Source organism: Euprymna scolopes, chromosome 6, assembly GCF_053919585.1.
Source record: "Euprymna scolopes isolate OS-2025 chromosome 6, ASM5391958v1, whole genome shotgun sequence".
Classification (NCBI taxonomy): domain Eukaryota; kingdom Metazoa; phylum Mollusca; class Cephalopoda; order Sepiida; family Sepiolidae; genus Euprymna; species Euprymna scolopes.
This window is the reverse complement of record NC_136487.1, coordinates 105,412,355-105,430,455: the sequence shown is the minus strand read 5'-3', so window position 1 is coordinate 105,430,455 and position 18,101 is coordinate 105,412,355. Positions and strand designations below refer to the sequence as shown.

Genomic DNA, 18,101 nt, shown 5'->3' with positions numbered 1-18,101 from the left:
TATTGAGAAGGATAACACACTATTTCCTTTTTAGATTTCTTATTCAGCGAAACTTTTTCATTTTTCTAATCTTCTAGCATAACTGGAAATTCTCATTAGAGTATTGTATATAGTATTGCATAACAGACCCAAGAATTCACTATCATCTCTTAGTATTGCTGTTACTGTATCTTGGTGTGGTTCCGTACATGTAGGTATTAATCTTGATAACTCATCGGCATGATCTATCATTTTTGAAAGTACATACCATATTTTAAAAGTATGCTAATTCTGCTTTATATAATTTAATAGAATTACACCCCAATGCTGTAATCTATTTTTCGTGTGAGTTGGTATACCTTTGTTCAAACCAAATATTGTTATCAGCAGTTTGTAGTCTGTTTGCAGAATAAATTCTCTTCTGTGTAATTTTTTTACAACAACTAGAGAACCTACTGTTAATTTTATAAAATTATTTTTGATGTATAATGGTTTGAATTAAAGTTTAAAATGCAGATGTCAAGTATCATGGTTTAATTGTGCTTTAAACAGATGCGTTCATTTTGAATGCGTCCCTGTCATATCAAAGAATATATTATTGATTTTATATGTTAGGTTTTTTTGCTATTTGTGCGTTAATAAAACTTCTCAAATGCACTTCTGATGTTAAGCTGTGTTTAGTCAAAATCGCCTGTTCTTTCTTTCACCAGACTTTTTTGATTATCGATACTTATCAAAGACATTCTCATACAAAATCTATCTAAGAATACTGCCAGGTACATAAAGTACGTCTGTTAAAAAATACGCCCAACCGTTTAGGATTCCATGCACATACACACAGACAAACACACAAAGTTGCTTTTATACATTAGTAGAGATTGTGCTTATCGCAATTCGTCATCTGATTTAATCGTCTATATAAATAAAAACAGTACATGTGTGTGTGTAAATATCTAACAGGCAAACTCTATAACTACTGGTCACATAACACTGAAATTCTCAGGAAATGACATTTATGCACCAAGGATGGTTTATAGTGAGTAATATCTTTGTTTACATGCATAAATAACGCGTACAGACGTCAGCAAATTTACATGTAAAATGTTTATTCTCCATAGGCGACTTCATTTTATGCGCAAGTGTCAGATTCGCAGTGATTCGCTTCCCGTCAAGAATGGATCGGGTGAATTATCGGTTTAAGCCAAGCATTGTTCAAATATTGAAATGTTAAACCAAGTTTTTTTGTTTTTTTTTTTAATATACTGTTTTTATTATTTGGGTGATGCGGGGTATTTTTTTTCTATTTATTTATTTATTTATTTAATTCAAGAGCTTGGCGCTGCACCTCATTTGTTTCAATAAGTTTCTTCTTACAATATGAGATTGTCTGCCCCGGTGTTTTCATTTCTTTTTCTAAAATGCATAAATTCATTCCTGTGCCTGACATTATCGACAAGACTGGAGTTAAATTCAAGTTTCAAGATATCTTTTCTTTATTAAATTTTAAAGTGGAAGCACAGAATAGTTACAAAACATCTTCCCCATGTTAAGAATGCCTTTCGAAACAATGTCATTATTTCAGCACGGTACATAAAATACATAACTACCAAACATTATATAATTTTAAACGGTAAATTTTTACTTGGTTTCCACCATAACATTTTCTTTTAAAATGACGACTTTCAAAAGGTTTCTGGTATGCTGAAAACGAATATCACATTTAAATTTTGCACAAATAAGTAGTTTTTCAAATATTAAACGATATATTTTTTATATTAAAAGTTCTGAAAGAGAATACACATGAAAAGTAATAAATAGCACTAGAATATGTGTGTTTAATATTAATTTGTATCGTTTATAACTACTCACGTGATTTAATAATAATCACCTGATTCAATTTTGAATTAAAAATAAAATGTTCTTACATTGCTTAAAATTATAAAGTTCTATTTATATTGTTTAAACTTAAATTTTTTATGTTCTGATAATTTAATATTTCTATTAATATTGTTTATCATTAAAAATGGTATTCATTGTTTAAAATTATATTAAAAAAATTGTTTACATTGTTTAACGGTGACTACAGGAATTTAGTTCCTTTTAGGTGATACAGGATTCAAGATTATTTTGCCACCTAATCTCCAGTCTTGCCACATTGACATAATTTGGTGAGTTTGAAACTAATTTTTTTTTTTTTTTTTTCATTCAACCAGTTGGAGAGCTTCCTTCCATTTCCTCTACCCCATCTTCTCCCTCTTTGCTGTCGATGACGGTCAACAGTCGACCGAAGTAAAGATTTCTAAGGAAATATCTTCATCTCTAGAAAGTTCTTCCACCGGCAATGAACAGCCGTAAAAAAAAAAAATTGATTAAATTTTCTTGAAAAATTTCTTTTTCCTATATTTTTCATTTAACAAATTACGATTTTCATAAACAAATTTTACATTTTTTTATAAAAACAATAATTAAAAAAAATTCTGTTGACCCCAGAAAAAAATTTACTTTAAAAAGTTTTGAAACAAAAATGTGTGTTACACCTAACAATTTAGGGTTAAAAAACTAAGACATTCATCTTTTCTTGAAGAAAAAGGGCAGATGTTGGCAAGATTGTTCCCCTTCTCTAAATTCCACAATTTTCACTTTTCTTTTTTTAACATTTTCCTGTTAATATCATCGATTTCAGACTTCAGTTTCAGATTATAAAAAAAGAAATTGAAAAAAAATAACTTTTCACATGGGTTCAGTTTTCAGTTATAACGTTGAACACAAAATTTGTGGCAACGATGAAAAAAATGGCATGTGACTAGAAGTTACAGGTACAGGTTATAACGGAGGGATTAAAAAGGAAAGATTTCCTTTTTACAATACCTCTCCACGGGACAGAGTTAGACATCAGAGTCGTTTTTTAAAGTGGAGATTTTTTACTCTCCTCCCCCTTTCATCTATGTATCTATGCCTCTTTCTCTCTCTCATCTATCCATCTATCTATTTATCACGTCGTCTCGCTTGAAAGCATCCTCTTTCTCTTGAAAGAATCCTGTCTCGCTTGGAAATTACATTACCAAAGGAAATTACCAAACAAAAAAAAAAAGAAATATTTGAAATGGCCATTACTCCAAAAATGGAACACCTAACTTCTGATTACATAAGAAAGTTTCGATTTTTTTTTTTTTTTTTTCATTGTGGCCACAAATTTTGTGTTCAATATGAAAACATGCATGTGTGTGTGTGTTATTCATTTATCAATTAGATGAACAAAGATTAATTTCAAACAAAAAAATGTAAATTTTTTCAATGCTTGTGTTTTTATTATTTTTTATTTTTCTGATAAAATTTCCTTATTTCACATGCGCGTTTGTAGTTCTGTTTTTTTTTGTTTTGTTTTTAAGAAAATTTTCCTGAAACATTTACTGCATTCAAATAATTATATGACAATTATAATAGATTAGACGTTCATTTTCATACAAAATAGAATTTTTCCTAACTAATCTATATAAATAAAATAGTAAATATGTGTGTATAAATATTTAACAGGCAAACTCTTAAACTACTGGTCACATAGCACTGTAATTAACAGGAAATAGTAATTATAAACCAAGGATAATTTATAATGCATAAAATCTTTGTTTAGGTTGATAATTAAGTAACTCAAGTGTTATTTCTTCTGCTCTTCACATCAACAATTTCTTGGTTAAGTTTGACATTGTTGTCCAAACTTTCAACTTCCAAACTTCTGTATACGTATCGCAACTTCTCTCAACTGCAAAAGCACTTCTGCTGATTGAACTTCCTTCTTCAAAATCCAACTTCAAAATGAACCTCCTCTCTGAAAAATCAACCCTCTTTTATCTCCAACCAGGAGCATCTCATTTGCATATCAGGTGATCACATTGCAGGCATATAAAGAGATAAGGCAGCCATTTTTGTTTCTTTTTTCTTCATTCATTTTGTTCCACGACCGACCCGTTGAATTATGCACACGTGCTAGTTAGTTAAGTCATGCGTTTCCCTACAGAATATCATAGATATCGGCATGTTGAAATGCGAAATGTTCTATTGACATGTTTATACTTCTTTCTGTGCATGCGCACATAAATTAATTTGTTCAAGAGTTCTTAAGATTTAATTATCTTTGATGGTAGTAAGACATTTTTCTTTTTAACTTTTGTCATCATGTCTTATTAATAAATGCGAATATCTGCATGGTTTTTAAATATATTTAAACATATTTTAGGACAGGCGGAATCAAAATATTTATTTACAGGAAAATAAAACTTTTCTTTTTTAATTTCTTAGATATTTTTTTACAATAATTTTTTGCCAAAAATCAGGCATTCATGAGGACAGAATATTCAAATATATCAAATACAACCTAGCAACACCAGGTACTTCAGCTAGTTTTGCAATAAAACATTTACAGCAATTGTTCTATTATATATGAAGAGCACATTTACCAACCATCTTAGTTCTTGATTTAAATTTCACCTGTTGGTATTATCTCCATAACCTCACACCGGTAATTTTAATGTGTGAAACCTTTCAATGATAATCATAAAAATTCTTCTGTCTTTTCAGTATTCAAACCAATTAGGCACCAAATGGGATGAGCCAATAAATTTTTCATTTATTCTCAAACAACAGTTTCTTTGGGCTTTTTTTAATATACAAAGTGTAAGTTAATGATCTACTCCACATAACTTTTTATTTTAAATTTAATTTGTATTATATTTATTTACAGGGTAATGAATTCTTCAAGTTAGGAAATTATGCCATGGCTATCGACAAGTACAGTGCTGGCTTACAGTTGGATCCTACTAATGCTCTCATTCTTGCAAATAGAGCCATGGCATTTTTAAAGCAGGAAAAGTAAGTATAAGCATCTAATTTATACACTATGCTAATTTATCATTTCAAGATGAATAAAGTGTATAAAAATAAAAAAAGTCAAAGTATTTCCTCACAAAATCAAATATTGCCTCGGATATCTAATCATTCGTTTTCTCCTCATGTCTGTTATAGAGCGGTGTGTCATCAGCAAATATAACCATTTCAGAGACAATTTTATCAGGGAGGTCATTTATCAATATCAGGAATAATAAAGATCCAAGGATCGACCTCTGAAGTACACCCACATTTATATCATATTGTTTAGACGTACGGCCATTGAGGACAACCACAACCGGGATTCTTCTCTTAAAGAAGGATTTAATTATCTTAAGTATTCATCCAGTAATACCATAGGATCTGATTTTCATCAGAAGACCATCGTGGCATACCTTGTCAAAAGCTTTAGATATATCTAGGACTACTGCCCTAGCCTCCCCTGCTTTATCCAGTGCATGGTATATATGTTCAGAGATTACAGTTAGGATATCTGCAGAAGAACGGGCTTGCCTAAACCCATACTGTCGGTCAGACAGAAGTTTAGCAGCTGTGAGGTGGTGGACTAAAGCTTGATTAATTATGGACTAAAATATTTTGGCGAAAAAAAAAAAAAAAAAAAAAAAGGAGGAGGCTAATGGGACAATAATTTAATAGGTCAGTTCTTTCACCAGAATTCTTGTAAACTGGTACCACAGAAGCAGTTTTCTAGCAGTCAGGAAAGCAAGATTTGTTTAGGCATTTGTTAAACAGTTTGGAGAGAACTGGAGCAACCTCAGCAGAGCATTTTTTTAATAGTATAGCCGGGATGAAATCAGCAGATTCACATACTTTTGAGGTATTTAGGTTTTTTTATATCATGTGCTTGAGAAGGGGTGATTTTCAGATCATCTAGTGTGGTTTCTGTCTGTAGAGGAAAATCTGGGAGAGAGTGGTTTGCTAGGTCCAAAGTAGAGTTGGAGGCAAACCGATGGGCAAGCAGATTAGCCTTCTCAGTTGCCATGCAAACAACTTCAAGAGTGTTGGATTATTTACTGCACTGTTGTAGATTTTCCTAATTTCTGTGCTTCAATGCATTTTCTGGTTGTTTCAATGTATTCTCTCTTGGCTGTGGCTATTTCCTTCTTACAATTACTTCTAGCTTCTATATTTTTTTGTCTATTTGTACCGGATTTATGTCAGATAAATCTGTGGTATGCATATTGCCTTTGAGCAATGGCAGCTGTGCAAGTCAAAGTAAACCATTGGGGAGAGTGAGGTTTGCTATAGAACATTTATGCAGAAATATGTGCTTCAATTGCTGCTTCAAGAAGAGAAAATATATTTCCCCATGGAGCATCTCTGATGTGATCCCTGATTGCATCCAAGTTAGCCTTATTGTAGTACCTTGTCATTTTAAATAGAGGCTCTTCGACTTCAGGTCGAGAATTTAGAGTGATGTCTATCGTTATCACAGTGTGATCAGCATTCCTGAGAGGGCAATGGGCATTTAATACAAAATCTTCAGGAACTGTTGTCAGAAATAGGTCCAGAAGTGAGGCTAGTTGGTCCTGATAATCTGGAATATGGGTCAAGAACATTACTTTCAGAGTCAAGGAATGCGATATAGACAAGTTATATATAATGCTACTAGCTGTGTCAGTGTAGTTAGAGAAGCCAAGCCAATTACTGTGGTGGAAATTAAAGTCACCAAATATATGTATTTGGGTGCTAGTGTCTAGAGACAGTGTTACATCTATACTGTCAGAGGTGTAATTGATTAAAGTACAGTCTTGGGTTGAGGGAGACCGCTAAAGAAAATATAAATAACTAACGTCAGAAGATGTGTTGTCAAGTCAGTCTAAAGCACATGAAGGCCGGGTCATCTTCTAGTTTTGATAACCTTGTCATTAGGGTGTTACAAATGTAGACATTATAGTCATTGGAAGGGTGTTACAAATATAGGCATTATAGTCATTGTGAGGGTGCTACAAATATAGGCATTATAGTCATTGGAAGAGAGTTACAAATATAGACATTATAGTCATTGGCAGGGTGTTACAAATCTAGACATTATAGTCATTGGAAGGGTGTTAAAAATATAGACATTATAGTAATTGTGAGTGTGTTAAAAATCTAGACATTATAGCCATTGGAAAGGTGTTACAAATATAGACATTATAGTAATTGTGAGGGTGTTACAAATCTAGACATTATAGCCATTGGAAGGGTGTTACAAATATAGACATTATAGTCATTGTGAGGGTGTTACAAATATAGGCATTATAGTCATTGGGAGGGTATTATAAATATACACATTATAGTCATTGGGAGGGTATTATAAATATACACATTATAGTCATTGGGAGGGTGTTACAAATATACATATTATAGTCATTGGAAAAGTGTTACAAATATAGGCAATATAGTAATTGGAAGAGTGTTGCAAATATAGACATTATAGTCATTGGGAGGGTGTTACAAATATAGGCATTATAGTCATTGGAAGAGAGTTCCAAATATAGACATTATAGTCATTGAGAGGGTGTTATAAATATAGACATTATAGTCATTGGGAGGGTGTTGAAAGTATAGACATAGTCATTGGAAGGGTGTTACAAATATAGGCATTATAGTCATTGGAAGAGTGTTGCAAATATAGACATAGTCATTGGGAGGGTGTTACAACTATACATATTATAGTCATTGGAAGAGTGTTACAAATATAGGCATTATAGTCATTGGAAAAGTGTTACGAATATAGGCATTATAGTCATTGTGAGGGTGTTACAACTATACATATTATAGTCATTGGGAGTGTGTTACACATGTAGGCATTATAGTCATTGGAAGAGTGTTGCAAATATAGACATTATAGTCATTGTGAGGGTGTTACAACTATACGTATTATAGTCATTATAAGGGTGTTACAAATATAGACATTATAGTCATTGGAAGAGTGTTGCAAATATAGACATTATAGTCATTGGGAGGGTGTTACAACTATACATATTATAGTCATTGGAAGAGTGTTACAAATATAGGCATTATAGTATTTGGAAGAGTGTTACAAATATAGGCATTATAGTCATTGGAAGAGTGTTGCAAATATAGACATTATAGTCATTGGAAGAGTGTTGCAAATATAGACATTATAGTCATTGGAAGAGTGTTGCAAATATAGACATTATAGTCATTGGAAGAGTGTTAAAAATATTGACATTATAGTCATTGGGAGGGTTTTGCAACTATAGACATTATAGTCATTTGAAGAGTATTGCAAATATAGACATTATAGTCATTGGAAGAGTGTTGCAAATATAGACATTATAGTCATTGGAAGAGTATTGCAAATATAGACATTATAGTCATTGGGAGGGTGTTGCAAATATAGACATTATAGTCATTGGAAGAGTGTTGCAAATATAGACATTATAGTCATTGGAAGAGTGTTGCAAATATAGACATTATAGTCATTGGAAGAGTGTTGCAAATATCGACATTATAGTCATTGGAAGAGTGTTGCAAATATCGACATTATAGTCATTGGAAGAGAGTTATAAATATAGACATTATAGTCATTGGGAGGGTGTTGAAAGTGTAGACATAGTCATTGGAAGGGTGTTACAAATATAGGCATTATAGTCATTGGAAGAGTGTTGCAAATATAGACATTATAGTCATTGGAAGAGTGTTGCAAATATAGACATTATAGTCATTGGAAGAGTGTGGCAAATATAGACATTATAGTCATTGGGAGGGTGTTGCAAATATAGACATTATAGTCATTGGAAGAGTGTTGCAAATATAGACATTATAGTCATTGGGAGGGTTTTGCAACTATAGACATTATAGTCATTGGAAGAGTATTGCAAATATAGACATTATAGTCATTGGAAGAGTGTGGCAAATATAGACATTATAGTCATTGGGAGAGTGTTGCAAATATAGACATTATAGTCATTGCAAGAGTATTGCAAATATAGACATTATAGTCATTGGGAGGGTGTTGCAAATATAGACATTATAGTCATTGGAAGAGTGTTGCACATATAGGCATTATAGTCATTGGAAGAGTGTTACAAATATAGGCATTATAGTCATTGGAAGAGTGTTACAAATATAGGCATTATAGTCATTGGAAGAGTGTTACAAATATAGACATTATAGTCATTGGAAGAGTGTTGCAAATATAGACATTATAGTCATTGGGAGGGTGTTGCAAATATAGACATTATAGTCATTGGAAGAGTGTTGCAAATATAGACATTATAGTCATTGGGAGGGTTTTTCAACTATAGACATTATAGTCATTGGAAGAGTATTGCAAATATAGACATTATAGTCATTGGAAGAGTATTGCAAATATAGACATTATAGTCATTGGGAGGGTGTTGCAAATATAGACATTATAGTCATTGGAAGAGTGTTGCAAATATAGACATTATAGTCATTGGAAGAGTGTTGCAAATATAGACATTATAGTCATTGGAAGAGTGTTGCAAATATCGACATTATAGTCATTGGAAGAGAGTTATAAATATAGTCATTATAGTCATTGGGAGGGTGTTGAAAGTATAGACATAGTCATTGGAAGGGTGTTACAAATGTAGGCATTATAGTCATTGGAAGAGTGTTGCAAATATAGACATAGTCATTGGGAGGGTGTTACAACTATACATATTATAGTCATTGGAAGAGTGTTACAAATATAGACATTATAGTCATTGGAAAAGTGTTACGAATATAGGCATTATAGTCATTGTGAGGGTGTTACAACTATACATATTATAGTCATTGGGAGTGTGTTACACATATAGGCATTATAGTCATTGGAAGAGTGTTGCAAATATAGACATTATAGTCATTGTGAGGGTGTTACAACTATACATATTATAGTCATTGTAAGGGTGTTACAAATATAGACATTATAGTCATTGGAAGAGTGTTACAAATATAGACATTATAGTCATTGGGAGGGTGTTACAACTATACATATTATAGTCATTGGAAGGGTGTTAAAAATATAGGCATTATAGTCATTGGAAGAGTGTTACAAATATAGGCATTATAGTCATTGGATGAGTGTTGCAAATATAGACATTATAGTCATTGGAAGAGTGTTGCAAATATAGACATTATAGTCATTGGAAGAGTGTTGCAAATATAGACATTATAGTCATCGGAAGAGTGTTACAAATATAGACATTATAGTCATTGGGAGGGTGTTGCAAATATAGACATTATAGTCATTGGAAGAGTGTTGCAAATATAGACATTATAGTCATTGGGAGGGTTTTGCAACTATAGACATTATAGTCATTGGAAGAGTATTGAAAATATAGACATTATAGTCATTGGAAGAGTGTTGCAAATATAGACATTATAGTCATTGGAAGAGTGTTGCAAATATCGACATTATAGTCATTGGAAGAGTATTGCAAATATAGACATTATAGTCATTGGGAGGGTGTTGCAAATATAGACATTATAGTCATTGGAAGAGTGTTGCAAATATAGACATTATAGTCATTGGAAGATTGTTGCAAATATAGACATTATAGTCATTGGAAGAGTGTTGCAAATATAGACATTATAGTCATTGGAAGAGTGTTGAAAATATAGACATAGTCATTGGAAGAGTGTGGCAAATATAGACATTATAGTCATTGGAAGAGTGTGGCAAATATAGACATTATAGTCATTGGAAGAGTGTTGCAAATATAGACATTATAGTCATTGGAAGAGTGTGGCAAATATAGACATTATAGTCATTGGAAGAGTGTGGCAAATATAGACATTATAGTCATTGGAAGAGTGTTGCAAATATAGACATTATAATCATTGGAAGATTGTTGCAAATATAGACATTATAGTCATTGGAAGAGTGTTGCAAATATAGACATTATAGTCATTGGAAGAGTGTTGCAAATATAGACATTATAGTCATTGGAAGATTGTGGCAAATATAGACATTATAGTCATTGGAAGAGTGTGGCAAATATAGACATTATAGTCATTGGAAGAGTGTTGCAAATATAGACATTATAGTCATTGGAAGAGTGTGGCAAATATAGACATTATAGTCATTGGAGGAGTGTTGCAAATCTAGACATTATAGTCATTGGAAGAGTGTTGCAAATATAGACATTATAATCATTGGAAGATTGTTGCAAATATAGACATTATAGTCATTGGAAGAGTGTTGCAAATATAGACATTATAGTCATTGGAAGAGTGTGGCAAATATAGACATTATAGTCATTGGAAGAGTGTGGCAAATATAGACATTATAGTCATTGGAAAAGTGTGGCAAATATAGACATTATAGTCATTGGAAGAGTGTGGCAAATATAGACATTATAGTCATTGGAAGAGTGTGGCAAATATAGACATTATAGTCATTGGAAGAGTGTGGCAATTTGTAACACTTTTCCAATGACTATAATGTCTATATTTGCCACACTTTTCCAATGACTATAATGTCTATATTTGCCACACTCTTCCAATGACTATAATGTCTATATTTGCAACACTCTTCCAATGACTATAATGTCTATATTTGCAACACTCTTCCAATGACTATAATGTCTATATTTGCAACACTTCCAATGACTATAATGTCTATATTTGCAACATTCTTCCAATGACTACAATGTCTATATTTGTAACACTCTTCCAATGACTATAATGTGAATATTTGCAACACTCTTCCAATGACAATAATGTCTATATTTGCCACACTCTTCCAATGACTATAATGTCTATATTTGCAACACTTCCAATGACTATAATGTCTATATTTGCAACACTCTTCCAATGACTGTAATGTCTATATTTGCCACACTCTTCCAATGACTATAATGTCTATATTTGCAACACTCTTCCAATGACTATAATGTCTATATTTGCAACACTCTTCCAATGACTATAATGTCTATATTTGCTACACTCTTCCAATGACTATAATGTCTATATTTGCAACACTCTTCCAATGACTATAATGTCTATATTTGCAACACTCTTCCAATGACTATAATGTCTATATTTGCAACACTCTTCCAATGACTATAATGTCTATATTTGCAACACTCTTCCAATGACTATAATGTCTATATTTGCCACACTCTTCCAATGACTATAATATCTATATTTGCAACACTCTTCCAATGACTATAATGTCTACATTTGCCACACTCTTCCAATGACTATAATGTCTATATTTGCCACACTCTTCCAATGACTATAATGTCTATATTTGCAACACTCTTCCAATGACTATAATGTCTATATTTGCAACACTCTTCCAATGACTATAATGTCTATATTTGCAACACTCTTCCAATGACTATAATGTCTATATTTGCCACACTCTTCCAATGACTATAATGTCTATATTTGCAACAATCTTCCAATGACTATAATGTCTATATTTGCAACACTCTTCCAATGACTATAATGTCTATATTTGCCACACTCTTCCAATGACTATAATGTCTATATTTGCCACACTCTTCCAATGACTATAATGTCTATATTTGCCACACTCTTCCAATGACTATAATGTCTATATTTGCCACACTCTTCCAATGACTATAATGTCTATATTTGCCACACTCTTCCAATGACTATAATGTCTATATTTGCCACACTCTTCCAATGACTATAATGTCTATATTTGCCACACTCTTCCAATGACTATAATGTCTATATTTGCCACACTCTTCCAATGACTATAATGTCTATATTTGCAACACGCTTCCAATGACTATAATGCCTATATTTGTAACACTCTTCCAATGATTATAATATGTATAGTTGTAACACCCTCCCAATGACTATAATGTCTATATTTGTAAAACTCTTCCAATGAATATAATGCCTATATTTTCCACACTCTTCCAATGACTATAATATGTATATTTGTAACACCCTCCCAATGACTATAATGTCGATATTTGCAACACTCTCCCAATGACTATAATGCCTATATTTTTAACACTCTTCCAATGACTATAATGCCTATATTTGTAACACCCTCACAATGACTATAAAATGTAAAGTTGTAACACCCTCCCAATGACTATAATGTCTATATTTGCAACACTCTCTCTATTATTATAATGTCTATACTTGTAACACTTTTCCAATGACTATAATGTCTATATTTGCCACACTCTTCCAATGACTCTAATGTCTATATTTGCAACACTCTTCCAATGACTATAATGTCTATATTTGCAACACTCTTCCAATGACTATAATGTCTATATTTGCAACACTTCCAATGACTATAATGTCTATATTTGCAACATTCTTCCAATGACTACAATGTCTATATTTGTAACACTCTTCCAATGACTATAATGTGAATATTTGCAACACTCTTCCAATGACAATAATGTCTATATTTGCCACACTCTTCCAATGACTATAATGTCTATATTTGCAACACTTCCAATGACTATAATGTCTATATTTGCAACACTCTTCCAATGACTGTAATGTATATATTTGTAACACTCTTCCAATGACTATAATGTCTATATTTGTAACACTCTTCCAATGACTATAATGTCTATATTTGCAACAATCTTCCAATGACTATAATGTCTATATTTGCCACACTCTTCCAATGACTATAATGTCTATATTTGCAACACTCTTCCAATGACTATAATGTCTATATTTGCAACACTCTTCCAATGACTATAATGTCTATATTTGCAACACTCTTCCAATGACTATAATGTCTATATTTGCAACACTCTTCCAATGACTATAATGTCTATATTTGCAACACTCTTCCAATGACTATAATGTCTATATTTGCCACACTCTTCCAATGACTATAATATCTATATTTGCAACACTCTTCCAATGACTATAATGTCTATATTTGCCACACTCTTCCAATGACTATAATGTCTATATTTGCCACACTCTTCCAATGACTATAATGTCTATATTTGCAACACTCTTCCAATGACTATAATGTCTATATTTGCAACACTCTTCCAATGACTATAATGTCTATATTTGCAACACTCTTCCAATGACTATAATGTCTATATTTACCACACTCTTCCAATGACTATAATGTCTATATTTGCAACAATCTTCCAATGACTATAATGTCTATATTTGCAACACTCTTCCAATGACTATAATGTCTATATTTGCCACACTCTTCCAATGACTATAATGTCTATATTTGCCACACTCTTCCAATGACTATAATGTCTATATTTGCCACACTCTTCCAATGACTATAATGTCTATATTTGCCACACTCTTCCAATGACTATAATGTCTATATTTGCCACACTCTTCCAATGACTATAATGTCTATATTTGCCACACTCTTCCAATGACTATAATGTCTATATTTGCCACACTCTTCCAATGACTATAATGTCTATATTTGCCACACTCTCCCAATGACTATAATGTCTATATTTGCCACACTCTTCCAATGACTATAATGTCTATATTTGCAACACTCTTCCAATGACTATAATGTCTATATTTGCAACACTCTTCCAATGACTATAATGTCTATATTTGCCACACTCTTCCAATGACTAAAATGTCTATATTTGCCACACTCTTCCAATGACTATAATGTCTATATTTGCCACACTCTTCCAATGACTATAATGTCTATATTTGCCACACTCTTCCAATGACTATAATGTCTATATTTGCAACACTCTTCCAATGACTATAATGTCTGTATTTGCAACACTCTTCCAATGACTATAATGTCTATATTTGCAACACTCTTCCAATGACTATAATGTCTATATTTGCAACACTCTTCCAATGACTATAATGTCTATATTTGCCACACTCTTCCAATGACTATAATGTCTATATTTGCAACAATCTTCCAATGACTATAATGTCTATATTTGCAACACTCTTCCAATGACTATGTCTATATTTGCCACACTCTTCCAATGACTATAATGTCTATATTTGCCACACTCTTCCAATGACTATAATGTCTATATTTGCCACACTCTTCCAATGACTATAATGTCTATATTTGCCACACTCTTCCAATGACTATAATGTCTATATTTGCCACACTCTTCCAATGACTATAATGTCTATATTTGCCACACTCTTCCAATGACTATAATGTCTATATTTGCCACACTCTTCCAATGACTATAATGTCTATATTTGCAACACGCTTCCAATGACTATAATGCCTATATTTGTAACACTCTTCCAATGATTATAATATGTATAGTTGTAACACCCTCCCAATGACTATAATGTCTATATTTGTAAAACTCTTCCAATGAATATAATGCCTATATTTTCCACACTCTTCCAATGACTATAATATGTATATTTGTAACACCCTCCCAATGACTATAATGTCGATATTTGCAACACTCTCCCAATGACTATAATGCCTATATTTTTAACACTCTTCCAATGACTATAATGCCTATATTTGTAACACCCTCACAATGACTATAAAATGTAAAGTTGTAACACCCTCCCAATGACTATAATGTCTATATTTGCAACACTCTCTCTATTATTATAATGTCTATACTTGTAACACTTTTCCAATGACTATAATGTCTATATTTGCCACACTCTTCCAATGACTATAATGTCTATATTTGCAACACTCTTCCAATGACTATAATGTCTATATTTGCAACACTCTTCCAATGACTATAATGTCTATATTTGCAACACTTCCAATGACTATAATGTCTATATTTGCAACATTCTTCCAATGACTACAATGTCTATATTTGTAACACTCTTCCAATGACTATAATGTGAATATTTGCAACACTCTTCCAATGACAATAATGTCTATATTTGCCACACTCTTCCAATGACTATAATGTCTATATTTGCAACACTTCCAATGACAATAATGTCTATATTTGCAACACTCTTCCAATGACTGTAATGTATATATTTGTAACACTCTTCCAATGACTATAATGTCTATATTTGTAACACTCTTCCAATGACTATAATGTCTATATTTGCAACAATCTTCCAATGACTATAATGTCTATATTTGCCACACTCTTCCAATGACTATAATGTCTATATTTGCAACACTCTTCCAATGACTATAATGTCTATATTTGCAACACTCTTCCAATGACTATAATGTCTATATTTGCAACACTCTTCCAATGACTATAATGTCTATATTTGCAACACTCTTCCAATGACTATAATGTCTATATTTGCAACACTCTTCCAATGACTATAATGTCTATATTTGCCACACTCTTCCAATGACTATAATATCTATATTTGCAACACTCTTCCAATGACTATAATGTCTATATTTGCCACACTCTTCCAATGACTATAATGTCTATATTTGCCACACTCTTCCAATGACTATAATGTCTATATTTGCAACACTCTTCCAATGACTATAATGTCTATATTTGCAACACTCTTCCAATGACTATAATGTCTATATTTGCAACACTCTTCCAATGACTATAATGTCTATATTTACCACACTCTTCCAATGACTATAATGTCTATATTTGCAACAATCTTCCAATGACTATAATGTCTATATTTGCAACACTCTTCCAATGACTATAATGTCTATATTTGCCACACTCTTCCAATGACTATAATGTCTATATTTGCCACACTCTTCCAATGACTATAATGTCTATATTTGCCACACTCTTCCAATGACTATAATGTCTATATTTGCCACACTCTTCCAATGACTATAATGTCTATATTTGCCACACTCTTCCAATGACTATAATGTCTATATTTGCCACACTCTTCCAATGACTATAATGTCTATATTTGCCACACTCTCCCAATGACTATAATGTCTATATTTGCCACACTCTTCCAATGACTATAATGTCTATATTTGCAACACTCTTCCAATGACTATAATGTCTATATTTGCAACACTCTTCCAATGACTATAATGTCTATATTTGCCACACTCTTCCAATGACTATAATGTCTATATTTGCCACACTCTTCCAATGACTATAATGTCTATATTTGCCACACTCTTCCAATGACTATAATGTCTATATTTGCCACACTCTTCCAATGACTATAATGTCTATATTTGCAACACTCTTCCAATGACTATAATGTCTATATTTGCAACACTCTTCCAATGACTATAATGTCTATATTTGCAACACTCTTCCAATGACTATAATGTCTATATTTGCCACACTCTTCCAATGACTATAATGTCTATATTTGCAACACTCTTCCAATGACTATGTCTATATTTGCAACACTCTTCCAATGACTATAATGTCTATATTTGCAACACTCTTCCAATGACTATAATGTCTATATTTGCCACACTCTTCCAATGACTATAATGTCTATATTTGCCACACTCTTCCAATGACTATAATGTCTATATTTGCCACACTCTTCCAATGACTATAATGTCTATATTTGCCACACTCTTCCAATGACTATAATTAGTAATACACACGGACGAAAAAACGCTTTGGATAATCACAGATTTCAAGGTAGTTCTACTAAAATAGCCATATTTTTTAAACCAAAGCACTTCAAGTCTTCAAATTACTACTGTTTTGTTCGGAAATGAATATACTTTCAAATGAATTAATAAATATGAATGTACATTATATATTTTAAGAGTTTTAAGCAAATAAAGTGATAAAAATGTGAACGTCATAAAATGGCGTTTTCGGTAAGGTTTTGTAATGACCCCCCCTGTTTTCTAAAGGTCCGTACCGTGATTGTATGAAGAATTTCGTCATGAAATTTGGGAACCAATTAGAAGAGGTGTTAATCTTAATAATGTCAAGTGTCCGAAATATTTTTGACCATTTCTTTTTTTGTCGTGTTAAAAATAAGATTTTAATATGACGAGTATTGAACATTTTGAAAAAAAAATTCTTCGGACACCCAGTAGTAAGTAAATCAATCTTTTTACTATCTTTATCAATTAAAAGTATTGTTTTATGTTGAGCAGGACCGCGGTAATTGATAATTTAAAAGGACTTACCCGAAAAAAAAAAATTGTTTCTTTTTAATAGAATTTGGTCAAATGAAGTTTAAGCAGCAGCAGCAGCTCCAGCCTGTAGAATCAGCGATAGCACAGTTGTAAACAAACACGCGTTCTTTAATTTTTATTCAAGAACGAATTAAGAAAAACATGAAAATATGAATATAAATGTTCTTATGTTTAATTAGAGCTATTTTGTTATCAGAATAACATTAGTTTAGAA

General features: G+C 32.0%; 1 protein-coding gene across 7 annotated transcripts in view; it reads left to right on the top strand.

The window, feature by feature from the left end:
• LOC145277834 (RNA polymerase II-associated protein 3-like) overlaps nt 1–18,101 on the top strand; it is a 326,267-nt gene that overhangs the window by 48,437 nt on the left and 259,729 nt on the right. For all 7 annotated transcript variants that reach the window (XM_080129755.1, XM_080129754.1, XM_080129752.1 and 4 more), the window contains one exon: nt 4,718–4,845. In XM_080129755.1, the coding sequence (XP_079985881.1) occupies nt 4,718–4,845 (128 nt within the window). The remainder of the gene's footprint in view (nt 1–4,717; nt 4,846–18,101) is intronic.